This window comes from Lonchura striata, chromosome 26, assembly GCF_050655825.1.
Source record: "Lonchura striata isolate lonStrDom1 chromosome 26, ASM5065582v1, whole genome shotgun sequence".
In the NCBI taxonomy this organism is placed as follows: Eukaryota; Metazoa; Chordata; class Aves; order Passeriformes; family Estrildidae; genus Lonchura; species Lonchura striata.
The window spans coordinates 7,244,305-7,265,839 of NC_140728.1; the positions used below are offsets into that span (position 1 = coordinate 7,244,305).

Sequence of the window (21,535 nt, forward strand, 5' to 3'; positions counted from 1 at the left end):
ACTGCAATAAAACACAGAAATCCCTCAGGGTGCTGTGAGAATTGGAGGCAGCAGGACAGAGACTGATGGGGACAACACAGGTCTAACCCAGGCCCCGCTGAGGAAAGAGGCTGAGCACAGCGAGGCTTTTTTCAAAATCAGTAAAACTTTATTCTATTTCCATTCTTTGCCATTAACAGAAAAAAAAATTGGAGAAAGCAATGTTTTGTTTTACAAAGATAATGCATCTCCCAGAGAAGAAAACCCTAAATTGAGAATAGAGGTAACATGAAAAAAAAAAAAAAAAAAAAAGAAACAAACAAAAAAGAAAACAAAACAAAAAAAAATTAACCAAAAAAAAAAACCAAAATGAAACAAACCCAAACCACAGTACTGCCCTCTATTCCAAAAAGTAACTCCTGATCTTTTTGGTTAAAGTAATACTTAGACCAATCATTCAGTTTTCTTGCTTGATAAAAGTGTGACTGAGGAAATGGAGGGAGGGGGGCAGGGGCAAAAAACAAATCAAAACAAAACAAAAAAAAAAAACCCAAAACAAAATAAAACAAAAAAAAAAACCAAAACAAAAAAAAAAAAAGCACACAGACATCAACTAGTCACCTTGATGAAAGTCTCAATACAGCTATGGAAAGCCTAAGTATTCTTTTACAGTACACTGGGTGCCGGCTGCAAAAAGAACAAAAAAAAATGTATCCACTTCAGGCACAACTTCTTTCTTTTTAAATTTAAATCAGTAAAAGAAACTGGGTTTAGAAGCTGCAGTGTTCTAAGCAGCAGCAAATTTGTGCATTGTTTTAAATATATTTAAATTACCACACTGATGGCACACCTCATCCTTATGAAATTCTGCACTGTCTGTTCCAGAACACTACAAAGTCCACCGACCCTGGGAGAGACTTGCACTGAGCTCTAAGGACTGGCTAAAGGAGTCAGGTTAAATGAACTAGGACAACACTGTAACATTTGGCCATCAACTCAAGGTATCTGAATGTTTGTGGAGATCTGATAGAAACAGAATGCATTCCACCCTCACATGTTCCTCAGAATTTGAGCAGAGTGAGCTGAATGAGTTTGCCCTTCCACTTGGGAAGGAAGATAATGCAACTGAGCACTAAGGCATAATAAACCTTGGCCAAAAACAAGGATAAAGCATAATAATAACTGTAGTGCAGAATTCCACAAGGTCTGCCCGAGCAGAGCTGTCTATGTTTACTCACAGAGGCAATGGAGATTGCAGTTACCAGTTGCGTTAAATGCACCATTCAAAACAAGCTTCTAAAATGTGATACTATAAGGCGCCACCTTAAAGTTCTCCAGAATGCAACTGTGCAGAAATTTAAAATGGTTTCGTAAATTTAATTTTAAACATAACATGAGAAGGTGTTAAAACTGGTGGAATAGCTTCTGAGAATTTGGAGGAAGGGGTGAACAGGGAGATATTCAGTACCCTTCGCCAGCCCCACCGCACGGCCCAACGTCACCGTGGGGTTGGGATCAGTCTATAACACCAGCCTGGCGGATCTTTCTTTCTGCACCAAATCCCTGCAAGGAAAACAGAACACACTTTTAGCTCTGGCATCACACAATCATGAAATCATTTAGGCTGGAAAAGGGCTTTAAAAATCAATTCCAAACGTGAACCTGGCACTGCCACTGGGCTTTGGGGCAGAGCCTGGTATGTTCCACCCAAGCAGCTCCCTTCTAATTAGTCATGTTTGTCTTCAGAAACAGAGACAGCAACAAAACAGGTTCTGTGGGGTGTTCTTTGTAGTCCAAAACACAACAGAGATTCCAAACACTTTTCTCCTGCTTATCAAGAAGTGCCAGAACATTGTGTGAAAGCCACATCTAGGTAAATGGATTTCACTTGCTCTCTCTGAGGCTTATAAATGAAGAGCAAACTAAGACAAACCATGACAGAAAGGCTCCAACACAGGCAGCAAGTGGGTTGCTTCTCTCTCTGGAAGCACAGCACACAGCACTGACAGAGGGAACAGCACTGTGCATGAACACAATCCACCCTCACACAGCAGAGCTCACCACAGAACAGCAGCAGACACAGCTCAGGCCCCTGACAGGCAGCAGGGCTGTGTTCCCCTGGCCAGGCAGTCCCTGCAGGGCTGTAGCCCTGTGTGTGTGTGTACCTTTGAGTTGTCAGGGCCCCGGGGCTGGCGGAGCACCGTGAGCCGCGGGGCGTTGGCATCGTCCAGGTTGATGCTCTTTAAACGGTTCACGAGTCTATCGGGACGCGGAGCAGCCACGGCCTTGGCGCCTTCACTGCAAGAGAGCACACACAGGGCAGGGTCACCCCGAGCTGGGCAGGGTCACCCCGAGCTGGGCAGGGTCACCCCAGGCTTCCCCAGGCCTTCAGCACAGTCATTTATTGCAGGTACAGGCTGCAGGATTGATGCTGTGTGACAGCAGACCTGCCTGATGGGCTGGCCCTGCCCCAAACCTTGCTGTCCACACTGGACTCTGCACTAGCAGGAGCTCAGTGATCTCCAGAGATTGTTCTTTAGGGAGAAGAGGTCTTGTATTTACTCTCATGCACACCTAACCAGTATTTCCTACATTTCTATTGCCCAGAGAAGCTGTGGCGGCCCCATCCCTGAAAACCTCCAAGGCCAGGGTGGGTGGGGCTTGGAACAACCTGGGATAGTGGCAGGTGTCCCTGCCCATGGCAGGGATGGAATGAGATGGTTTTTAGGTTCCCTTCCAACCCAACTCATTCTGTGATTCAACTGCAATAATAAAGACTTTCAAGTTGGCGGCATATCATTAGAGCATTAACATCTCTGAAGATGATGGGTACACAGAATTTTGAGACAAAAACACTAGCTTTCTGTTACTGTTGAAGTGCTATCTCAAGCTTCAACAAAATACAAATTATGCAGTTTTATTCAAGTGTGTATATAGTTAAAAAAAACCCAAACCCATCACTTTTAAGAAATGCCATGCCAAAAAGAAGAGTCTCTAAAACATGAATTTTCTATTTAAAAATTAAAGCTGCTCTTCAAGAAAGAGATAGCAGCACTGCGGGGGAAAGCCATCAGTTTCCTTATCATTAACTTCCACTTGCAAGCCTGTATCCAAATTCCTGCTACGAGGGGGATTTTAAGAATAGGTTAAAAAGAGAACAAGCCATCTGTAATTAGGAAGAGCTGGGAGTGCTGCTGCTGCCTGCACTGGATCCCCGGGGAGAGCTGGGAGCTCTCAGGTGTGGCTCTCCCTGGAGCCAGCTGGAACCCAGAGCTCCTGCTGCAGGAACATCCAGCTCAGGCAGATCCAGCCTGCAGGGCTCTGCTGGGCTGCAGACACCGTGCCAGGGTCACTCCCTTCCATCCCAAAGCCTCACCAGACACGCCACACGTTACAGGCACTGCATTTTCCTGTGCGCTGGTTCAGGATTACGGAGAACTCCACTTCATCCCCAGCCTGGAGCTCCACACCATCCTGCACTTCTTTGACATGGAAGAAGAGCTTTTTGCTGTCACCAACTTCATAGTTAATGAAACCAAACTGAAAAGCAACATATCACAAGGTTATTGATTTGCTCTGCATCCAGACAAATGTAGTAACTTACTCATCACTGTAGTTTAACTACTTTTTATTTAAAACTTCAAAACTGTGGTGCCTAATAGAAGTGGAAATGCAATTTCTGCAGTGATCAGAACATTCTGTCTGGAAACAACACTTCTGGAAATCCAGACACTCTTCCTGGCACTGTAAAGTCACATTTAAATCCTAAAGTCTACAGAACAAGTTCTGAAAACTGCCCCCAAGTGCTGGCAGCTGTATTAGACAAGAGCAATGCCCCAAGCTCTGAAACGCCACCCTGAAGTTACATAACAGCAATCACTCAATTTTTGGCCTGTCACTGGGATAAGAAGCCATTTACTTCTATTTTCCATTCTACTCCTGTATAAGCCAGGAATACTGATGCAGCCTCTTCATAAATGACTGGAGATTAGTGCTGCATGGTATATATAAAACCAGAAAGCATTTACAGCATTTAACTTTTTAATCATTCCAAGATGCAACAAGGGCAAAGATCAGCCTTTGCATTTCAGGTGAGCTATAATCACCAACTGCTTAATACTGTGAAGAAGCTTCTTCCAGAAGCAAAGTACATGCATGTTTTGTTTGTTTTTCTGAACACTTTTTAAATACTCTGTGCAGCAGAAACCAGTTAGAGCAATTTCCAGGACATCTGAAACCCAAATCTTCAGAATTATCTGCTGTCCAGCAGTTCTGATGTTTCGGCACCAAACCAGGCTCTGAGCCCACCTTTACTCAAGTCACACCAGCATAACCTGGGTGCCACACCTGCTCCCTAGAGCTGGAGTCCAGAGCAATCTGTTTGGGCACAGCTCCCTGAGTTGCAGTGCTGAAGTGGTTGTGAGCTGCTCTGTGCCAGCTGGAGCAGTGATTTCCCATCAGCATGGCCCTGGTGCCCAGTCACTCACCTGGTCCTTGACGCACTCCACGGTGGCCCTGCGGAACGGGGTGATGTTCACAGCCATTGTCTGCCCGTTCTGACCCAGCACACACAGCTGGAACTTCACTGTCTCCCCCTTCTGCAGACAGTCACCTTTGTTTGCCATGCCAACAATTCCAAAGGGATAGACCTCTCCTTTCATCTCACCTAGAGGGGGAAGTACGAGACAGAACTAAGAGGGTCCTGCCAACTGATGTCAGATTTCCAATATTATAAATGCTGCTTTTACAGTCAGCCTAGCTGTGTGGAAACAGTTTGTAGTGTGAACAAAATCTCCAACAGCTCTTTTTACAGTGCATTCAACTTGTGAACTTGTGGAAAGAACGCTTAATTAAAAGGAATCAATCTTACCATCCTCCATGAGTTCAATCATGCCCTGGTACTCTGTCTGTGTGGGATCTACACTCCTCAAGGGACGAATTACTTTACCAGAGTAAACAGTTGGATCAGCTTCTTCAGTAATACCATTCACTGAAAAGAGACAGAGAACAAAGGAATAGGATGTTTTAATCATAGCTTATTTTAAAACTGATTTAAGTAAAGTGATTCAGATTGACCAGGAGTCAACATTTTGCACTACATGACACCAAATCAAAATCACACTGACATATCATACATGGAAGTAGAAAAACTCTTCTCAAGAAACTTAAGGTCAGGAAGGTTGAAAAGCAAATCAAAGTGTTTTGTTCCTTTCTTTCCCACATTCCCTACTCGTGTTAATCATCCAATAATCTTGAAGTGTGCATTCCCCCCACCCCCAAGTCCTTAATAGCTGCCCCCCACATCTGCCCTGCTCCTGCAATCTTTTCCTCTGTGAGGTACAGCACAATTAGTGCAGGTACTGGTACTGATCTGGCCAGTTCTGCCATCCAGCCTCTCCTTATAACCCCCAAGTGAGGAGGACTGAGGACATAAAGGTCCACAGAATTGTTACTGTGCACAGAACTGTTGGCCTGTGCTTGTCTGTTCTCTGCAAGCACAGGCAGCAGCTTTCAGGGAACCAATAACCACCCCACACTGAGCATCTTGCTCTCAGCTCCAATTGTAAATGGATCATTAACAAACTTTACCCCTCACCACGTGCCAAGAGCCCTGCAGACAGAAAACACCAGGTACAGCCTTACCTGCATGTGTTTTGTTTACTTTCTCTGCACTAACTTTGTTTCCTTTGCCTTTTGACAAGCTGTATTCCACAGTGTCTCCAAGTTCCAGGCTATCAATATCACCACAATATTCACTATAGGGACAGAATGATAAACAGTTTTCCTTTATTTACATGACAATAGTGATGGTCACCCAACATCCCCATCAGTTATCAGAAATTATTTTAAACCCTCAGCAGTTCAAAAGGAACCTCCATTCAGGAAAATGAAGCATTTCAAATACATAACACAACTGGATTTCTTGGCCTGGGAATTAGAGGCATGGAACACCAATTCTGCTGACTAACAGAAAAGCCTGACCCAGTCCAGCAGAGATGATAAAACTGTAAATATCTAAGCATATATATATAAATATAGATATATTATGTGTGTGTGTAAAGTACAAATGGGTTCAACATTCAACCCAACAAAACTCCACACCCTCACACTCCCCCCCAAACAGACACATAATCAAATAATAAGTGTCGTTCACCTGTAGTGGAAGAAGATCTCCTTATCATGATTGGCTGTTTCAATAAACCCAAAATTATCTTTCAGGGCTGCCACATATCCCAAGAGCCTCTTGGAGCTGTAGTTGCGTCCCAGCATCCTGACAGAAACAGCCGTCTGCAGCCCGGTCCTCTTCACCTCACACACACAGAACTCAACCTGGTGGAGACATGGCCATCAATACCACACACAAAGAGGCAAAGAAAAGCATGACCACCAACAAAAAAAAAACCCCAAACTAATTCTGAAGCTGTGCAGCTCTGCAGCAGCACCTGGCCTCTCCAGGAAAGTAATTTCCTAGTCACTACTTTCCCATAACCACGTCAGTCACTGACTTTCCCACATTCCAGGGAGCAGCACCACACCTGGGATACCTGCAAGGCAAGCCAGTCTCCAGCACTCAGCTGTTCACCCCTTAAACTTAAGAACTTTGCTATTGTAAATGCAGGCGAACCAAATAGGAAGAAATGACGATGTCTGACTTAATTCAGAAGGCTGAATTATTATTTTTATTATAACTATGCTAAAATACATCAATACACTATATAAAAGGAGGATACTAAAACTACATACTACTTTCTCTAACTCTAACACAACTCATGACCCTCTCTCCGGAGTCCAGGCACAGGTGGGTTGGATTGGCCATCAGGCTCAAACAATCCTCACCAGAATCCAATCAAACACTCACTCCAGGTAAACAATTCTCCAAACATATTCCACATAGGAAAAACAAGGAGCAGAAATTGTTTTCTCTTTCATTTCTCTCTGTGCACCTCTATGAAAATCCTGAGAGGGAGAGAAATGTGCTTGCCACACCTTGCTGTCCATGGGGATCATCTCCTTTCCTGACACTGCTCACTAGTGGCCCAAAGTGACATGTGCCTCACTTCACTCCTTGTTTCAGTTTTTAGAAACAATAACCAGTAACTACAATGGCTCCTGAGGGTTTTGTTGTTCTTCCCAATCTCCAAGCTTTTTCCCTTTCCATTGTCTCTCAGGCCAATATGCTCATAAGGGAATATTCTCCCACTTCAATGTCTATCTCAGTCTCTATGCTAATTAATTTCCTCTTGACAAGCAGTGTCCACTTAGTGATAAAAATTATTTGTTTAAGAAGCATCATTTACACAGTAAGACACTATTTCCATCTATGTATCACCAGGGTATTTTTGGAGGATATTTTTTACTTACAGAAGATTGACTCATTTAAACACAACATTCCAGGTGATATCACACCTTGTCCTCTCCATTTGTTCCAAGAAAATGCAAAGAGAAGCTCACACCCCACAATGCCCAGAACAGCGTTTCCCAATACTACCCTTAATTCTCTTACCTTATCACCTATCTGGGGATTAGTAGATCCTTCCACATCCTTGGCCTGGTAAGGAATGGTCAGTTTTACTCCACAGTCATCATACACAATTATTCCATCCTCAGCTTCCTGAAAACAAGAGGTCAGAATTCAGCAATGTCTCTTCAGGAACAGTTTCCTACACACAGTTCAAGCACTGCCCATTGGAGTCTCAGTGGTTTTACAACAACTGCTCAAAAACACAACCAAACTCTGGGTAAGGAACTTTAAATGGTGCCAGACAGTATTTTAAAAGGCAATGAAGTTGCCACCAGATCCAGGAAGCATTTATTGGAACTTTTAAGTATTCTGGCATTGCTTAAAGCAGCAGAACAAAACAGTAAGAGATTCTTCCCATTAAACTTAAATATTTCTATCTAGAATCTTGTGTACTGAGAGGCAGAAAGAAAATTCCCATCAATTTCCTGGATCATTTTCCTCAACAACAATATGATCATTAATAATTAATACTTTTATTATCTTGTTCAGAGCAGTTATTTTTCACTGACTGCTCTCAGCTGTAGTTCACATCTATACAAAATGAACAGTGCTTCAAACCCAGTTGAACTAGAGATTTTAAGGAAGCAGCCTCAGTCTGCAATGGCAGGAATGCAGAAAAGAGATTCACAAGCAGAAGAGCAGCATTACCTTCTCTTTGCCTTTATTTGGGCTAGTGGCTTTGGCTGGAGTGGCTTCTTTGTCTATAGTGCCCACAAAGCGATGCTCTGACTGGGTGTGGAAAGAAACTGTGCCCTTGGGGAGCTTTTTAATCCTTATGGCATGGTTCCTCTGGGCAGACAGCATATCCTGGAAAAGAAATCCATCAGGTCACAGATAGACTGTGCATAATTTCCTTAAATGCTGAGATTTTATAGGAGTTTTAATCCCACTTACAGGAACGACGGTGAACTCTACTTCATCAGAAATATGGAGCTGATTTCCATCCATGATCTCACTGAAGTGGAAGAACATCCGAGCATCCCTGTCCACACACTTAATGAAGCCAAAGCCATCCCTCATTGCTGCAATCACACCCTGGAACAGCCAAACCAACAATTACAGTTTAATCCCTGGTATGTGACACCTGTCCAGCTGCTCCATGAGTCAGGAGTGGGCAGAAAGGCCTGAATCCTAGGAAAACACCTGGTTTAAGCAATGTCCTTCCTTGCAAACTCTGGTGTTCACAGCCCTGGTCAACCTGAAAGGCAGACAAGTTCTTCTGATGAAGAGTGAAGTGGAGAATATTAATTCAAGGACTGAAGTTAAAGAACCTACCAGTACAGGGAACACAATGGGGCAGCTCTACAAACACTGTACCATCTATAGGAGCATATAAAACATACAAATACACACTAAAAGTACAACCATCTATAAAAACATGAAACTTTCAGAGGTAAGTTTAAGAGAAAAACCATCAGATTTCCAGTCACAAATGAAGGCATTATAAAGAAGCTGTTAAACAAGACTCCCATAGCCGTGGGTGTGTTTTGGGAACACTCCCATGTGACACAGGAGTTTAGTGGCCTTCCTGATAACCACTAGAAATGGAATGCTGAATGATAAACAGAACATACTGACAAAACCCTAAACCCTAGTACCAGATGCTGCCAGAATTAAGGTAGAAATCATTAACATATTGCCTTCAACCCATTTAATATAGAGTTTAGCAAGTCTCAGGACAAGCTTAGAGGATCTGAATGTCAGTGCAAAGGTACCTTCCACCTTTAGGAACATTCTTCTCTTAAACAGCTTTTACGAACACCAGCAAACCAACCAACCAACCCTCCTAGAAGCTGCCTGCACCTATCACCCCCATGACAGCTCAACTCAGGCAGGCAGGTGAATATAGCCAGAGCAGAAATACAAGAAGTCTATAGGACAGAAACCCAAAATCTCAAAGGATGAAATCAAAACTCAGGGTTTTTTCTTAAAGCCAAGGGACAATAATTCACAGCACACTGTTCTGACAACACTGTAACTGAACTCCAAATTGTAAAGGAGAGCAAAGTTACAGTCTAGCTGGAACAGAACCAACATTCCAAGTTACAGGAATGAAAGATATTCTGTAATACTCATTAGCACATCCATCTTAGTCCCTGTAATCCACAAAGAGTTTCTTGTACTGAGAGAACTCTGCTCTTTACCATCCTTCTGCTTGACCCTCAGACACAGACTGGCCAAAAACCTGAAACACAAAAGCTGCTCACAGTCCCTTGTCCAATTATTTACACTTTTCACTACCTGAACCAGGTTAGTCCCAGTGTCTTCCAAAGGAACATAAGTAGTTACCTCTTTAGACTCAAGTATGTGAATTTTAAACTGCCACTTAAAGACTACATTACTTCTGTCTGCTACAACCAGCCAGCAATCCCATCATCCAAGAGGGCCAATTAAGGTAGAATTTCCTAACATAATTTCATTTAAATGTTAAAAAATAGTTAAGACTTTATTATTTTAAGGCAAAGATGTAGAGCATTAATTCTGAATTTTCTGCTTTGCTTGCTCTGCAGGTCCTAGAGGTGGATTTCAGAACAGGCCAATGGAAGACACAAATTATTTTTATATCTATTGCAAAAGACAGTCCCCAACTCATGTTTTACTTTCACTTCCCCTCAAGAATTAGAACTGTTTAGAGATGGATACTTGCCATTTCTCTGGTTTCATTAGTAAACTGGAAGGTGTTGGGGAGAACCTCAATGTTGGTGGCTCGTTCCAGTTTGTCGCGCCTGTCCGTGGAAATGTTGAACCGAACGTGGTCACTCTCCAGCAGGGTCACCTTGGATTTTGTGTCCTTGTCCCCAAAGGGAAGCTCTTTAGGAATCACAAAGTCCACTTTGATGCGGCCAGGTAAAGGATCGCTCTGGGGACAGAAAACCAAGGGAAAGCTGAGTTCACCTGCAGGGCTCAGCACAGCTACCAGCAGCACAGGGGTTCCTGCCAAATCCTGCTGGACTCGGCCTCTGCTCCATCTCCACCACTCCTCATCTGGAACTTGCCCAATGCAAGGTGGCTTTTGGAGCTGTTGGCTGGCTTGAAGGTTTTTAAGCCCCATCCATGTCCTGCTGAAGGAATTCTCTCTATTTCAAGAATGAATTTTATAACCGTAACACTTCTAAAATGCAGACTCTTTCTTACTTAGTCTTCAAAACACCCCAAACATTCCCACACTAAGAGGCTCACCTAAAACCTTAGTGAAGTGCACATAACACTCCTCCAAGTCAAACATTACAGCCCAAAAGCCTCATTAACTTAATGCTCACAAGAATCCACAGATCTGGCTTATCCCCCAGTAAGTATTTTTCCCTTTTTCCCTAGACTTTTGCTTTAAGGATATGTCCTAACCCCACAAAAATTTATAGCAAGTATTTGAAACATTAAACACACACTCCATCATGTACCACTACCCTAACTCTTCCTCTTTGGATTTGAAATTAAGAAAAAGAGTGAATCTTTACTCTGACATGATGCTTATGCAGCAAACAGGTACTGGGAAATGGGAACAAATGCTTCCAGTTATTGACTGGAATTCAATACAACCAAACCAGCATAACACAAATTTATTTAACTAATAAAATTCACCTGGTTTTTGCTGGGTACTTTTGGAATTACTTTGGTTACAGTTCCTTCAAAATGTTCAATGCTGATATCTTCAAAAATGACAGTTCCTTGAGGCAGCAGTCTAACATCTGTTGCAACTTCTTTACCCTAAGAGCACAAAATCAGTCAAACACCCAAAGAAAAGAGAGAAAGTAGCAGACAATTTCCCAATGAACCTCAATGAACCTCCTCCCCCCTTTTTTAAAGCTGGGGAAAGCAGAGAGCTGTGCAGTTATTCCCAAGGACCTTTGCTTCCGTTTTACTGGATTTCGTCTTACATTTCTGTCTTTGATTGTAAACTCCACATCATCACCAGGCTGTAAGGTTTCTAGGTCACCTTTAAATTCACTATAATGAAAGAATATCTCCTTCACGACATCACCTCTCTCAATAAATCCAAAGGCTTCCTGTGGACAGAAAAAAAAGCATTTAATTGTCCATTACTGAACATACCAATAAATCATTTCACAGGTTCTGTTAAACACAAAATCTCTGAATCCCAGCACAGCACTTACACGTGTACACAGCTCACTGCCACAAGAAATATATGAACAGGAATAAATGGAACTTTCTTTGTTAAAAAGGGTATCAGTATCAAAGATGAGCTGTTTAAAGCATTTCACACAATTTACACCTGCAGCCCAAGCTGTTAATAGCTCTAAATAACTTAAGTATGACTTTGAACAGCACTCTTCAAAATAGCATTTAATTTTCAAATGAAACTTAAAATCACTTACTTTCATGGCACAGACTACTCCTTGACAGCGAGCTTGTTTCTTTTTTAGTAGCATAATGTTACGAGCACTTACAGCACCAGTACTAGAGAGAAAAAAAAAGAAAAATTCTGAAAACTCAAAACTGAAACAATTAACTAAGACTGTATTTCATGTAATAGTTCTTGGAATAGGTATAACTTCTGCCTGACTACTAAAACAAAATATGAAACCAAAAAAGCAATACCAACTTACTGTTTATTTGTATCAATTATAAAGTTTATTTTATCTCCTGTTTCCAGCTGTACATTTCCTTCAACATCCTCTGGGGTGTAAGTCAGGTAAAATACTTCCTGTAAATTAACATTAACTAAAGTTACTCTATTTGCAGAATAGTTGTTTCAAAGAAAGATTAACACAATTGAAATAACAATATCTGCTTAATTTAGTGAGAAAATCAACAGTAATAAACACGGCATGCAACACATTCTTTTTCTGTCGTGCTGTTTTGGTGAGTATGTAACAAGCAGCTTAAGATGAAAGCTTTTGTACATGACCATCTTTAAAGGCCAATTTCTAAAGGTTAGAAGTTCAAGGTAAGGACACATGAACTTCATCAAGTTTAAAAGACAACAACTATTTGGCTCTGGGAAGTTCTCCACAGATACAAGCAAGCAAACTGTCTAAATAACATTATTTTTCGTAATAATTACCAAAGCATGCTTTTTTTGGCCAAAAACTGCACAGTTTTTGAGCGCAGTGTCAATTGTCTACATTAAATTGCTTTTTTTGTTTTTTTTTTTTTTTTTTTGTCATAGACCACAGCGATGGACCAGTGAAGAGTTCAAGTAAAATACGCAAGCTTTACCCCATTACGTTCGTAGCAAACACTCCCTGTTGGACTTTGACCCGGGGCAGCTGGAGATTTACTCTCTAAATTGTGAGGAACAGCACACACAACCTACCAGTCAAAAAAAAAAAAAAAAATCCATTGCTAGTCATTTCAGGAGTGGCATTGTTGTACACAAAATGAATCTCAGTATCCTCTACTACACACTCAGCAGGGAATGCCACACTGCAACTTTTCAATCTCACAGAACCCCTCTTGGCTCTAAGAAGTGTTTGGAGCCAAGTAAGAGCTCAAACTGAACCTCTAAATTTTTACCAGAGCACACTGAAATAGATTTCAGTGTAACTATACTGAAGGTAGTTAATATACATGCTCAATTAATCCAGTTTTTCTGTACTGGAGAAAAGTATGGAAATTATGTAGGTATAGAAAATAGGCACTAACTTGTCCATTTATTCGTTCTTCAGGTAAAATTTCTGGCTTTATCTTCACCAATTTAATAGCAATGGGTTTTCCAGTTCGGCGATCAGAAGACACTTCAAACTCAACATCGTCTGCAAGACAAGCAAACATTGCAGTGCTGTCAGAGCTCTGCCTGGGACTGGGGTTTTTTACAAAAATCGCTAAATGGCTGTCTTTCATTCACTGCTTGTAGCCAAACACAAGCAAATAGAACTCAGGTCCTTTTGTTACCAAGGAAGGACACATGATTTGCAAAAATTTTCTGGTTATTCTGCTTATTATCTCCTGCTGCCAATTAACTACTCTGGTGTAATTCCACAGCAATTCCCTCCCCCTGCCTTGCTCACTGTACAGCAGACTCCACACTGAAGTTCAGACAACACAATAAAGGCCATGGAAACAGTTTAAAAACTTCAGTCTCCCGGCAATTATCAGCAAGAAGTTGCAGCCTCCTCATGCTGAAAAACACCTGGCCATCCTCAAACTAACTTTAACCAAAGAATTAGGGAGCACAAGAGGTAAATTCTCCCACAGTCTGAGTACTTGCCTCCATCTCAGCTAGACAATTCTGACCTAACACTGCACCTTTTCCTTCTCCACATTGGTTTGTACCACAAGCTGCACAAAATGCTGGGAAGGGCTCCCACCAGGAGCAGTGATTTATTTACAGGCTGTTTCTTTACATTATCAGTGAAAAAGAAAAGTTTGTTGGGAAAGAAGTGTTCTAAAGAGTTTGTTTTGATTCTTACTACTTTTTTTTCTTTTAGTTACTTATAATAAAATTTTCTTTATACCCTTTTAAAATTTTAAACCTACTTTACCTTTCTCCTAATCCTATCTCACAGCAAGAAATAAATACCTTAATAACTAACCAACACTGAAGCTCACCAGCGCATTAATCAGGAAATCCCAAAACTGGGAATATCTGAAGTTAACAAACCAAAAGCACTACACCCAGGAAGCAGCAGAGGGTATTTGCTGACAAGTGCTGGTGCCAAAGCTCAGGTACCTCCTACTTTGAGCTCCTGCAGGTTGCCGTTGTACTGGGAGCAGTGGAAGAAGAGCCGGGCCTGCCGCTCCGAGCACTGGATGAAGCCGTACGAGGTCAGCAGCTTCTCGATGACCCCGGTCTCGCGCAGCGCTGCCGAAGTACCATTGGGGTACCCGTTGTGTCCATTGTTGTGGAGCAGGTTTGGATCAAAGCTCATCTGGGCCACGCAAACAAAGAACAATACTGAGCATCAGCTTCCTTCCTTCACATCCCCATGACACAGTAAGAGCTTGTGTAGTTACTGACAGGTTCCTAAAATGTGTTTTATAACCACCAAAAAAGTTGAGGTTTTTTTTAACACAGTAATCCTTCAAAATTATACGGGCAACATATTTATAAAACAAAGCTTTGTAACACCAAAACAAAGCTTGCTTAGAACAAAACAGACTTCTGGCATTTTTCAAGTATTACACCTCAAAGTACTCCCACATTCACTGTTTCACACCAGAGCCTGAAAATATCTGAAGTATCTGCTCTCCCAAGCAGGTGATTAGGAAAATGCAACATTTCTGAATCAACACAGTTAGGTTCAAATCCCTGCATAGTTTCTCCCTAGTTCATGTGTTCAGTCTTGCATACTAAAAAATGCTATTATATAATTAAACAGTTTTGCAGTTATGGAATTAATAACCAGAATTCAACATTCCTGTGGCATAGAAGCTCAAGTGCTAGAAAGACACAGAAAATTTGAAAATCACACTAAAGGTGCAATAAGCTCCTAAAATAACTGTCATCTATTAAAACATTTTATTTTATGGGGTGTTTTTTCTTTTCTAGTCACAGATTCACCCTTGAAACATTCCCATCCCTTTACCAACTCATTGGCTTTTTTTGCTATACAAATCTTTTTAAATCAGGGCACTTGGACATATAGTTAGCAATTAAATCAGATGAAATGTATTACGCCTCACTAAACACTGCAATTCAAGAGACAACTGAAAAAACCCTCTTCCCTCCAAACAGTCAATATGCATCTTAAAATATACAGGATTATTTGTTAGTTTCCAGGGGTTTTAATTTAGAAACAGTGAGATCATATTGGTTCTCTCCTTTCTTGCTGCAGCAAGCAGAGAGATTAAAAATTATTCAGCAATGTGTTTAGTGGAGATAAAAGACACCTGAGCAACTTGCAAAAGGGTCATGTTCCTCACTCTAACACAGCCAGTGAGTTACTGAATGTGTTAGGAGGCACAACATTATTATTCTGCTGTTTGGGAATCAGTTTAAAAGTGATCAAAGAGCACAAAAAAAACCACCTGCTGTGAAGTTCTTGGGCAGAAATCTTTGGTCTTGGAGACTGACATTAAAAAAATAAATTGGAAATAAGCACACAAAGTAAAGAGTGACAGTATTTTGAGCTCCAATAAGAGGAGGTCTTCTCCCCCCTTCTGCTTCAGACCCTCATGGGGTAGATGTAGATGAAGAAAAACACAAGTAATAGAAGGTGGGGGAGTGATTTGAGTGGGCAAAAGGATCCCAGGACACTGTGTAATGGTCTCCATCCCCCAGCACTGGTCAGCACAGTACACTGGTACCACCCAAGGCTCTTTAAGAATTCACTGAACTGCTAAATCTGCTGTGGTATCATTTCTGTAACACGCACCGCTTATTTCCTTGCTCTACATCTCACTTTTCCTTCCCTTAAAATCTAATAACAATCTCTTAATTTCAATCAATGCTGCCCTCTTATTCTTACCCGACCAACCTGCAGTAAGTGGCACAAATCAATACCCTTAACATGTTCAAGCCATGAAATACTGCCATGCCAGAAGATAATGAATCAGAAACAAAACCCCGTCAGACACACAGAGAGCTCCACCCATCCCTCCTCAAATGCCTCCTGCCAACAAAGGCAGTCATGGCTTTGTCCAGCTGAGTCCTGGAGACCTCCAAGGACAGAGGTTCCACCACCTTTCTGGGGTAACTGTTGCCTCAGCAAAATTCTATTTCCCCTCCTGTCTGGCCTAAGCTGCTCAAATAACAAAAGCCACAGCAGTCACATCGTTTTTATGCACTGGATTATGTTTAAAAGACATATTTTCTCTGAGTATTTTACAAAAAGCACTTGACAAAGCTGCTAAGGTTTACTGACTAGTTCCTATCAGCATCATCCCAAAATAATAATCCTCATCTTCTGAGGAAGGCAACCCCAGGACACTCCACACCAGGAAATGTCCTAGTGGGAACACAACGGCTGCAGTGTTTTAGGCTATCCTAAAGTTTGAAATACTTTTCAAAAATAAACTGGTCCTGCAAGTAGGGTGGCTGGGGGAAGAGAAAATGATATGTTATTATACCTTCTCCCAGGAGAATTACAGGCCATAGCATTAACCCATTCTGCAAGATGGAATGAGCCTGCCAAAGGCTTCAGTGACTCACCAAATGGCCACCTCACCTCTGATACAAGGGAAGCAACAAACAGACACCTTGCCTCGAACCTGAACTAAAGGCTCATCAGAGAGAGAAAATGACAAAAATCTAGCTTAAAATTTAGCTCAGAATAGCCTTTCTTAGGGTTAGAAAGCCACAGTGCTCCACCTCCTGCTCAGACTATGATGCAGAACATCATTCAAACAGTTTGAGTTTAAAGGAGCTTTAGCAGCACTGCACAAAAAACTCCTCATCAGTGCTCTAAAGCCTGACTTCAGCTCAAACAAAGATTCCTCAGGTGGCACAAAAACTTCCTGTACAAAGATACTATAAAGTGTCAGCAGCTCTTCCAGATAACTGTCAAATTCCTACATCTTAGAACAGGAATATGAACTATTAAGCCCATCAAAAGAAATATTTCGAGAAAGAAAAAAATAACTGTGCTGTAAGATTAAAATACTAAAGAGAAATTATTTGAGAAAAGGGATTGGCCACAAACCTACTGTTACTAGAAGGGAGAAACACCAATAATCAGCTCTCAAGGGTTATAAGTATTGTAAAATAGAACCACATTGCTGCTACTATGAATTCACCAAAATAAATGAACATAACAGCAAAGAGTCATGGAACCACTGAATGGTTTGGGTGAGAAGGGGCCTTAAAGATCATCCTGCTCCACCCCCTGCCATGGGCAGGGACACCTTCCACTATCCCAGGTTGCCCCAAGCCCCATCCAGCCTGGCCTTGGACACTTCCCAAGATGGGGTAGCCACAGCTGCTCTGGGCACCAGGGCCTCACTATAAAATTAATTTATTATCAAGAACTATTAAAAAACCTCTAACCAACCCCACACCATTCTGTTAAAAACTTAGTAAAAACCAAACTCAAAAATACACATATAACTCTTTCTCTAGCGCGTGTACCAACCTCGCAGTGATATTCAAATATTGCACTTTCAGTAGTATTTGCCGATTCTTCTGTTTCAGCACAAGTTTCTAAGGATGAAGACTGCTATTATTTTAAAAAAGGGAACAAAAGGAAGAGAGACAAAAAGAGAAAGAAAAAGGTAGCAAAAGAAGGTGATCTATCAGGCTCTAGAGAATACAAGTGCTGCTGCCCTGGGCAGTTTCACTACAGCACTGGAGAAAACAAAGACTACTATAGCAGCGTCGGGACGTGCTCTTTTGAAGCTGTTGAGTAGGCACAAACTTCTTGTTTCAGATCAAGCCTTGTATCTTCTTCAGTGTTAAGTTGTCTCTTCTTTGGTCTTGAGTTGTTACAATGTGGTATACTTATATTCTTTTCCTGATCTGAACTTGAAGCAGCAGTTTCAGGTGGTAAATTCTGTTCTGTTCCACTTCATACTGGAGAAAGGAAAAAGACACACATACTAAGGATCACTTTGAAAGAAATTCTCATCAAATCACAGAATGGATTGGTTTGCATGGGACCTTAAAGACCATCTACTTACAACCCCCCTTGCACATCAGTTCTAGGTCTTAATAACAGGGACATTTCCTCTATGTTAATGCAGCAGGTTAATCCACATTAATAAAAGCTGTTTTATTGACATATTTGACATTCCCACTTCCAATTTTACTTCCAAAATACTGGCTGACTCTAAGCCAGTGAGATAGTTATTTCCAATTTTGTACTCTTCAGACATACTTAGGCATCTCAGGGAAGGTCTCAGTGTGTACCATGAAAATGGCAACTTCGTTTTGATCATTAGTATTTGACCCATCAGCAAGCCTTAGTCCTCCTATCAATAACTTTATATGGGTGCTTATTAAATTATAGCATAATTTATATAAGTGTTCAAACAGATCCTCAGAGGAGCAATGGGATGTATATATACATGGGAATTAAAATTTTCTAATTACTTCTGTTCCAAAGGTTAAGGACTAGTGATACCTGTAACACATTTAGAATTGTATAAAAATCAACAAACTTCTCTATGTATACAGACACTGCATGTAAAATAACACAGAGCCATTCTCTAGACTTCTGAAACAATTTTTGTAAAATGTTGATTCCATGGACTGATTTTTGTAGCTAACACCAGGAGAAGACTTTCTGCACCAGTTACTAATTAGCAATTAATTCCCTCCTAAAGTCAGCAAACTGCCACCTACTACACAAAACATAACCTTACAGAAATAGAATCCTTCCTTGAGAAGAAATCAACTTTTGAGTTTGTTGCTTACTCAGTAGATAGGAAAAAAAAAAAAAAAAAAAAAAGGAGGATATTTTTGTGGACAAAAGCGGGTGAGAAGCAGCACAGCTCTGACCTCACAGATACACTGGAAGTTCTGCAGTCACCTAAAGGCATGAAGCACGACTCTTCCCCAAATAATTTCACAAGTCCCACACCAAAAGAGAAAAAATATGGACAAAGCCTATTTCTCCAGTGTAGCAGGAAAAGTGAATTTCACAACTTATGCTGAGCTTTGAATTCCCTCTGGTGATTTGAAAGAATAATTTAAGTGACTGAAACCTGAATGCAAAGACACTTCAAAGTCTCACCCTCACCCCAGTGAAAACGCCGAGTTGAGGCAACTATTGCAAGAACCCCAAATGTACAAACTCATCTCCAGTTTTACTGAAGTTTGTATTTCAGTGATTTTCCCCAGCTGAAGCATCTCCTTCAGCCACCACTGAGAATTTCCAGCTGAAATGAGTTTTCCTGCCAGACCATCAAACTCACGTGAAACAGATTAGATAAACTGGGTGAGGGTTGTTCAAATCTTTGCACTGGAAGATTTGATTAAAAAATAAATTAGAAGATGCAAAGCTATTGCAAAGATAAACAGTATCACTGTTTTTCTCTCACCTCAGCATTACTGGGGCAACTGTTACCAAAATCTTCCAGGACAGTGTTATTTTGGGGCAGCATTTCAGCTCTCAAATGAGCACACTGCATCCCAGGAACTGCACAGACACACTTGGAATCTTCTCACGTACTTCTCTCTCATTTAATTAGACTGGTATTATTAGAGCTCTCCTAGAGATGGAACTCTTATCATATTGCATTTATCATTTTGGCCATAAAATATATCACTTTTTCATTTAATAATCAAAACACCTCACGTGATCAAATATGACTGAAGCTAATTTTATCAGTTGTGGAGTAAAGCATACCTTTCCATTAAGTAAACTTTCCCATTAAAACCCAGTCTAATTTGATAAAAAGATGGGTTTACTGCACTTAAGTTCTTAAAAAAAAACCTCATCAAGTGAGCATAACTCAAGCAAAAAGAAATCTCACTGTGCTCATCTGCCTCAAATTCCTTACTTTTTAATTCAGCTACTATAAATACTCCTCCAAATGGTAAACACCCTGAGCAGCTGCCCAGCCCCCAAGTCTCACTGCATTTGTGTATTTACAGCTGAAAGCTTTAATGCAAAGGCAGGGAAGAGCTGAGCTCTGCTCTTGAGGCCTCTCCTGAGCAGATCCTGCTAAATGACAGCGGGTCACATGAAGCTGCTCACAGCCAGAAATCACCCACAGAGCCCCACATGGAACCTGCCCGATGACAGCATTGTTCTGCTTCCCATTTCCTTCACAAAAAGAGGCAACTGCAAGGACACTCATTCTGTGGATCAGAGCACGTGCTTCCAGAAACAGCCCTCTCTGACGTGACCAAGGCACAATTTGATAAAGACTTCGTCTTCTCAGTGTGCACGTACAACACAGATCCGTGGAGATCAGGCTGCTCCATCTCTTTTTAGATGGATATTGGAAAGCAGCACAGAGCCCTTGGGCACCCCAGCCAGTACGTGACAGCCATGAGATGAGCCACCACAACAGCAATAAAGTCCTTTTCATGTCAGCAAAAAATACATATATGGGGGAAAAAGAATTAAAGAACTATCAAGGACATCTGTAAAGAATGTATGGAGAAAAAAACCCAAAAAAGTCGCTGAAAGAAATATCCGGATTTTTTAGGGGTTCTGCGCTGCGAAGACGAGCCCGGCGCTGGGTATCGCTGCGGACAGCAGAGAACCGACCCGGGACCGACGGAGCCGCCCAGGCCCGGTCCCCGCCGCGGCCCCGCTCGCTGCGCTGCACCAAGATGGAGGCGGCGGAGCGAGGGGCGGCCGCGCCGAGGGGCGGCGCCGGGGCCGCCGCCAGCGGGGCCGCCGTGCGCGGGGGCGGGCGGCTCCGGCCGGTGACAGCGGCAGGGCCGTTCGGGCAGGCCGGGCCGGGGGCAGCGCCCGCCCCGCACACAAAGGGGGGCGATGGCGGCCGCTCACCGCACACAAAGGGCCGCGGCCGCGCTGCGCCGGGCGGGGCCGCGCGCGGCACGCCGGGAGCCGCCGCCGCCCCTCCGCCCGCACGGCCCCGCCGCCCGCCGCGGCCCGGAGCCCCCGCGGCGCCGCCCCCTCCCGGCGCGGCCCTGAGCCCCGGCGGCTCCCGGGACGGCCGGTCTCAGGGCGGCCTCGGCGCCGCCGCCGCCCCCGGAGCCCCGCGGAGCGCAGCGCGCACCCCGCGCCCCGCGGCCGCCGCTCCATCCCCGCACCGCCGGCCTGGTAGGCCGCACCCCCCAACCACCCCCCCCACCCCACGCGCAACGCCGGCGGGGCTCCCGGCGCGCAGCCCCGGTACGAGCAGAGATCCGCGGGCGTAGGTGCCGCGTCGCCCGGAGCCCGCCGGGGCGGGCGGGGGCGGCGGCGGCGCCCGGCCCGCACTCACCCCAACAGCTCAGCGCCCCCGCTCCAGCGCCGCCATGAGCAGCACGGCACGGCACGTAGGAGAGAAATCACGGCGCTCTCGCGAGAGCCGCCCGCGGCCGGGGGGGGAAAGGGGCGGGGCCGCGCGTGCGCGCCTGGAGCCCGGCGGGTGGCGCTCGCGGGCACGCGCCACAGGGGATGGGGGGGCGGCCAGTGAGGGTGGCAGCGCCCCCTGGCGGCCTGGGGAGGGAGAAACGGCTGAGGGGAGACGGGACCGGGGGAGGGGAGAGGAACCCCTGAGGGAATAGGGAGCCCC

General features: G+C 43.3%; 1 protein-coding gene across 2 annotated transcripts; it reads right to left on the reverse strand.

Moving 5' to 3' along the window:
- Nucleotides 1-125: 125 nt before the first annotated feature.
- Nucleotides 126-21,310, reverse strand: CSDE1 (cold shock domain containing E1). 2 transcript variants are annotated; one of them, XM_021535287.4, is made up of 20 exons: nucleotides 21,242-21,310; nucleotides 17,473-17,909; nucleotides 14,133-14,331; nucleotides 13,106-13,215; nucleotides 12,680-12,772; nucleotides 12,067-12,164; nucleotides 11,836-11,917; nucleotides 11,377-11,505; nucleotides 11,081-11,206; nucleotides 10,149-10,361; nucleotides 8,396-8,536; nucleotides 8,150-8,308; nucleotides 7,484-7,591; nucleotides 6,134-6,309; nucleotides 5,623-5,735; nucleotides 4,850-4,969; nucleotides 4,467-4,645; nucleotides 3,356-3,519; nucleotides 2,145-2,277; nucleotides 126-1,542 (listed from the first exon to the last, which is right to left on the reverse strand). In XM_021535287.4, the coding sequence occupies exons 3-20, from the start codon at nucleotides 14,329-14,331 to the stop codon at nucleotides 1,495-1,497; spliced, it is 2,391 nt and encodes a 796-aa protein (XP_021390962.1). In that variant the 5' UTR covers nucleotides 17,473-17,909; nucleotides 21,242-21,310; the 3' UTR covers nucleotides 126-1,494. The 2 variants fall into 2 exon arrangements, with proteins under 2 accessions (XP_021390962.1, XP_085417505.1); XM_085561379.1 differs by lacking the exon at nucleotides 12,680-12,772.
- Nucleotides 21,311-21,535: the final 225 nt, after the last annotated feature.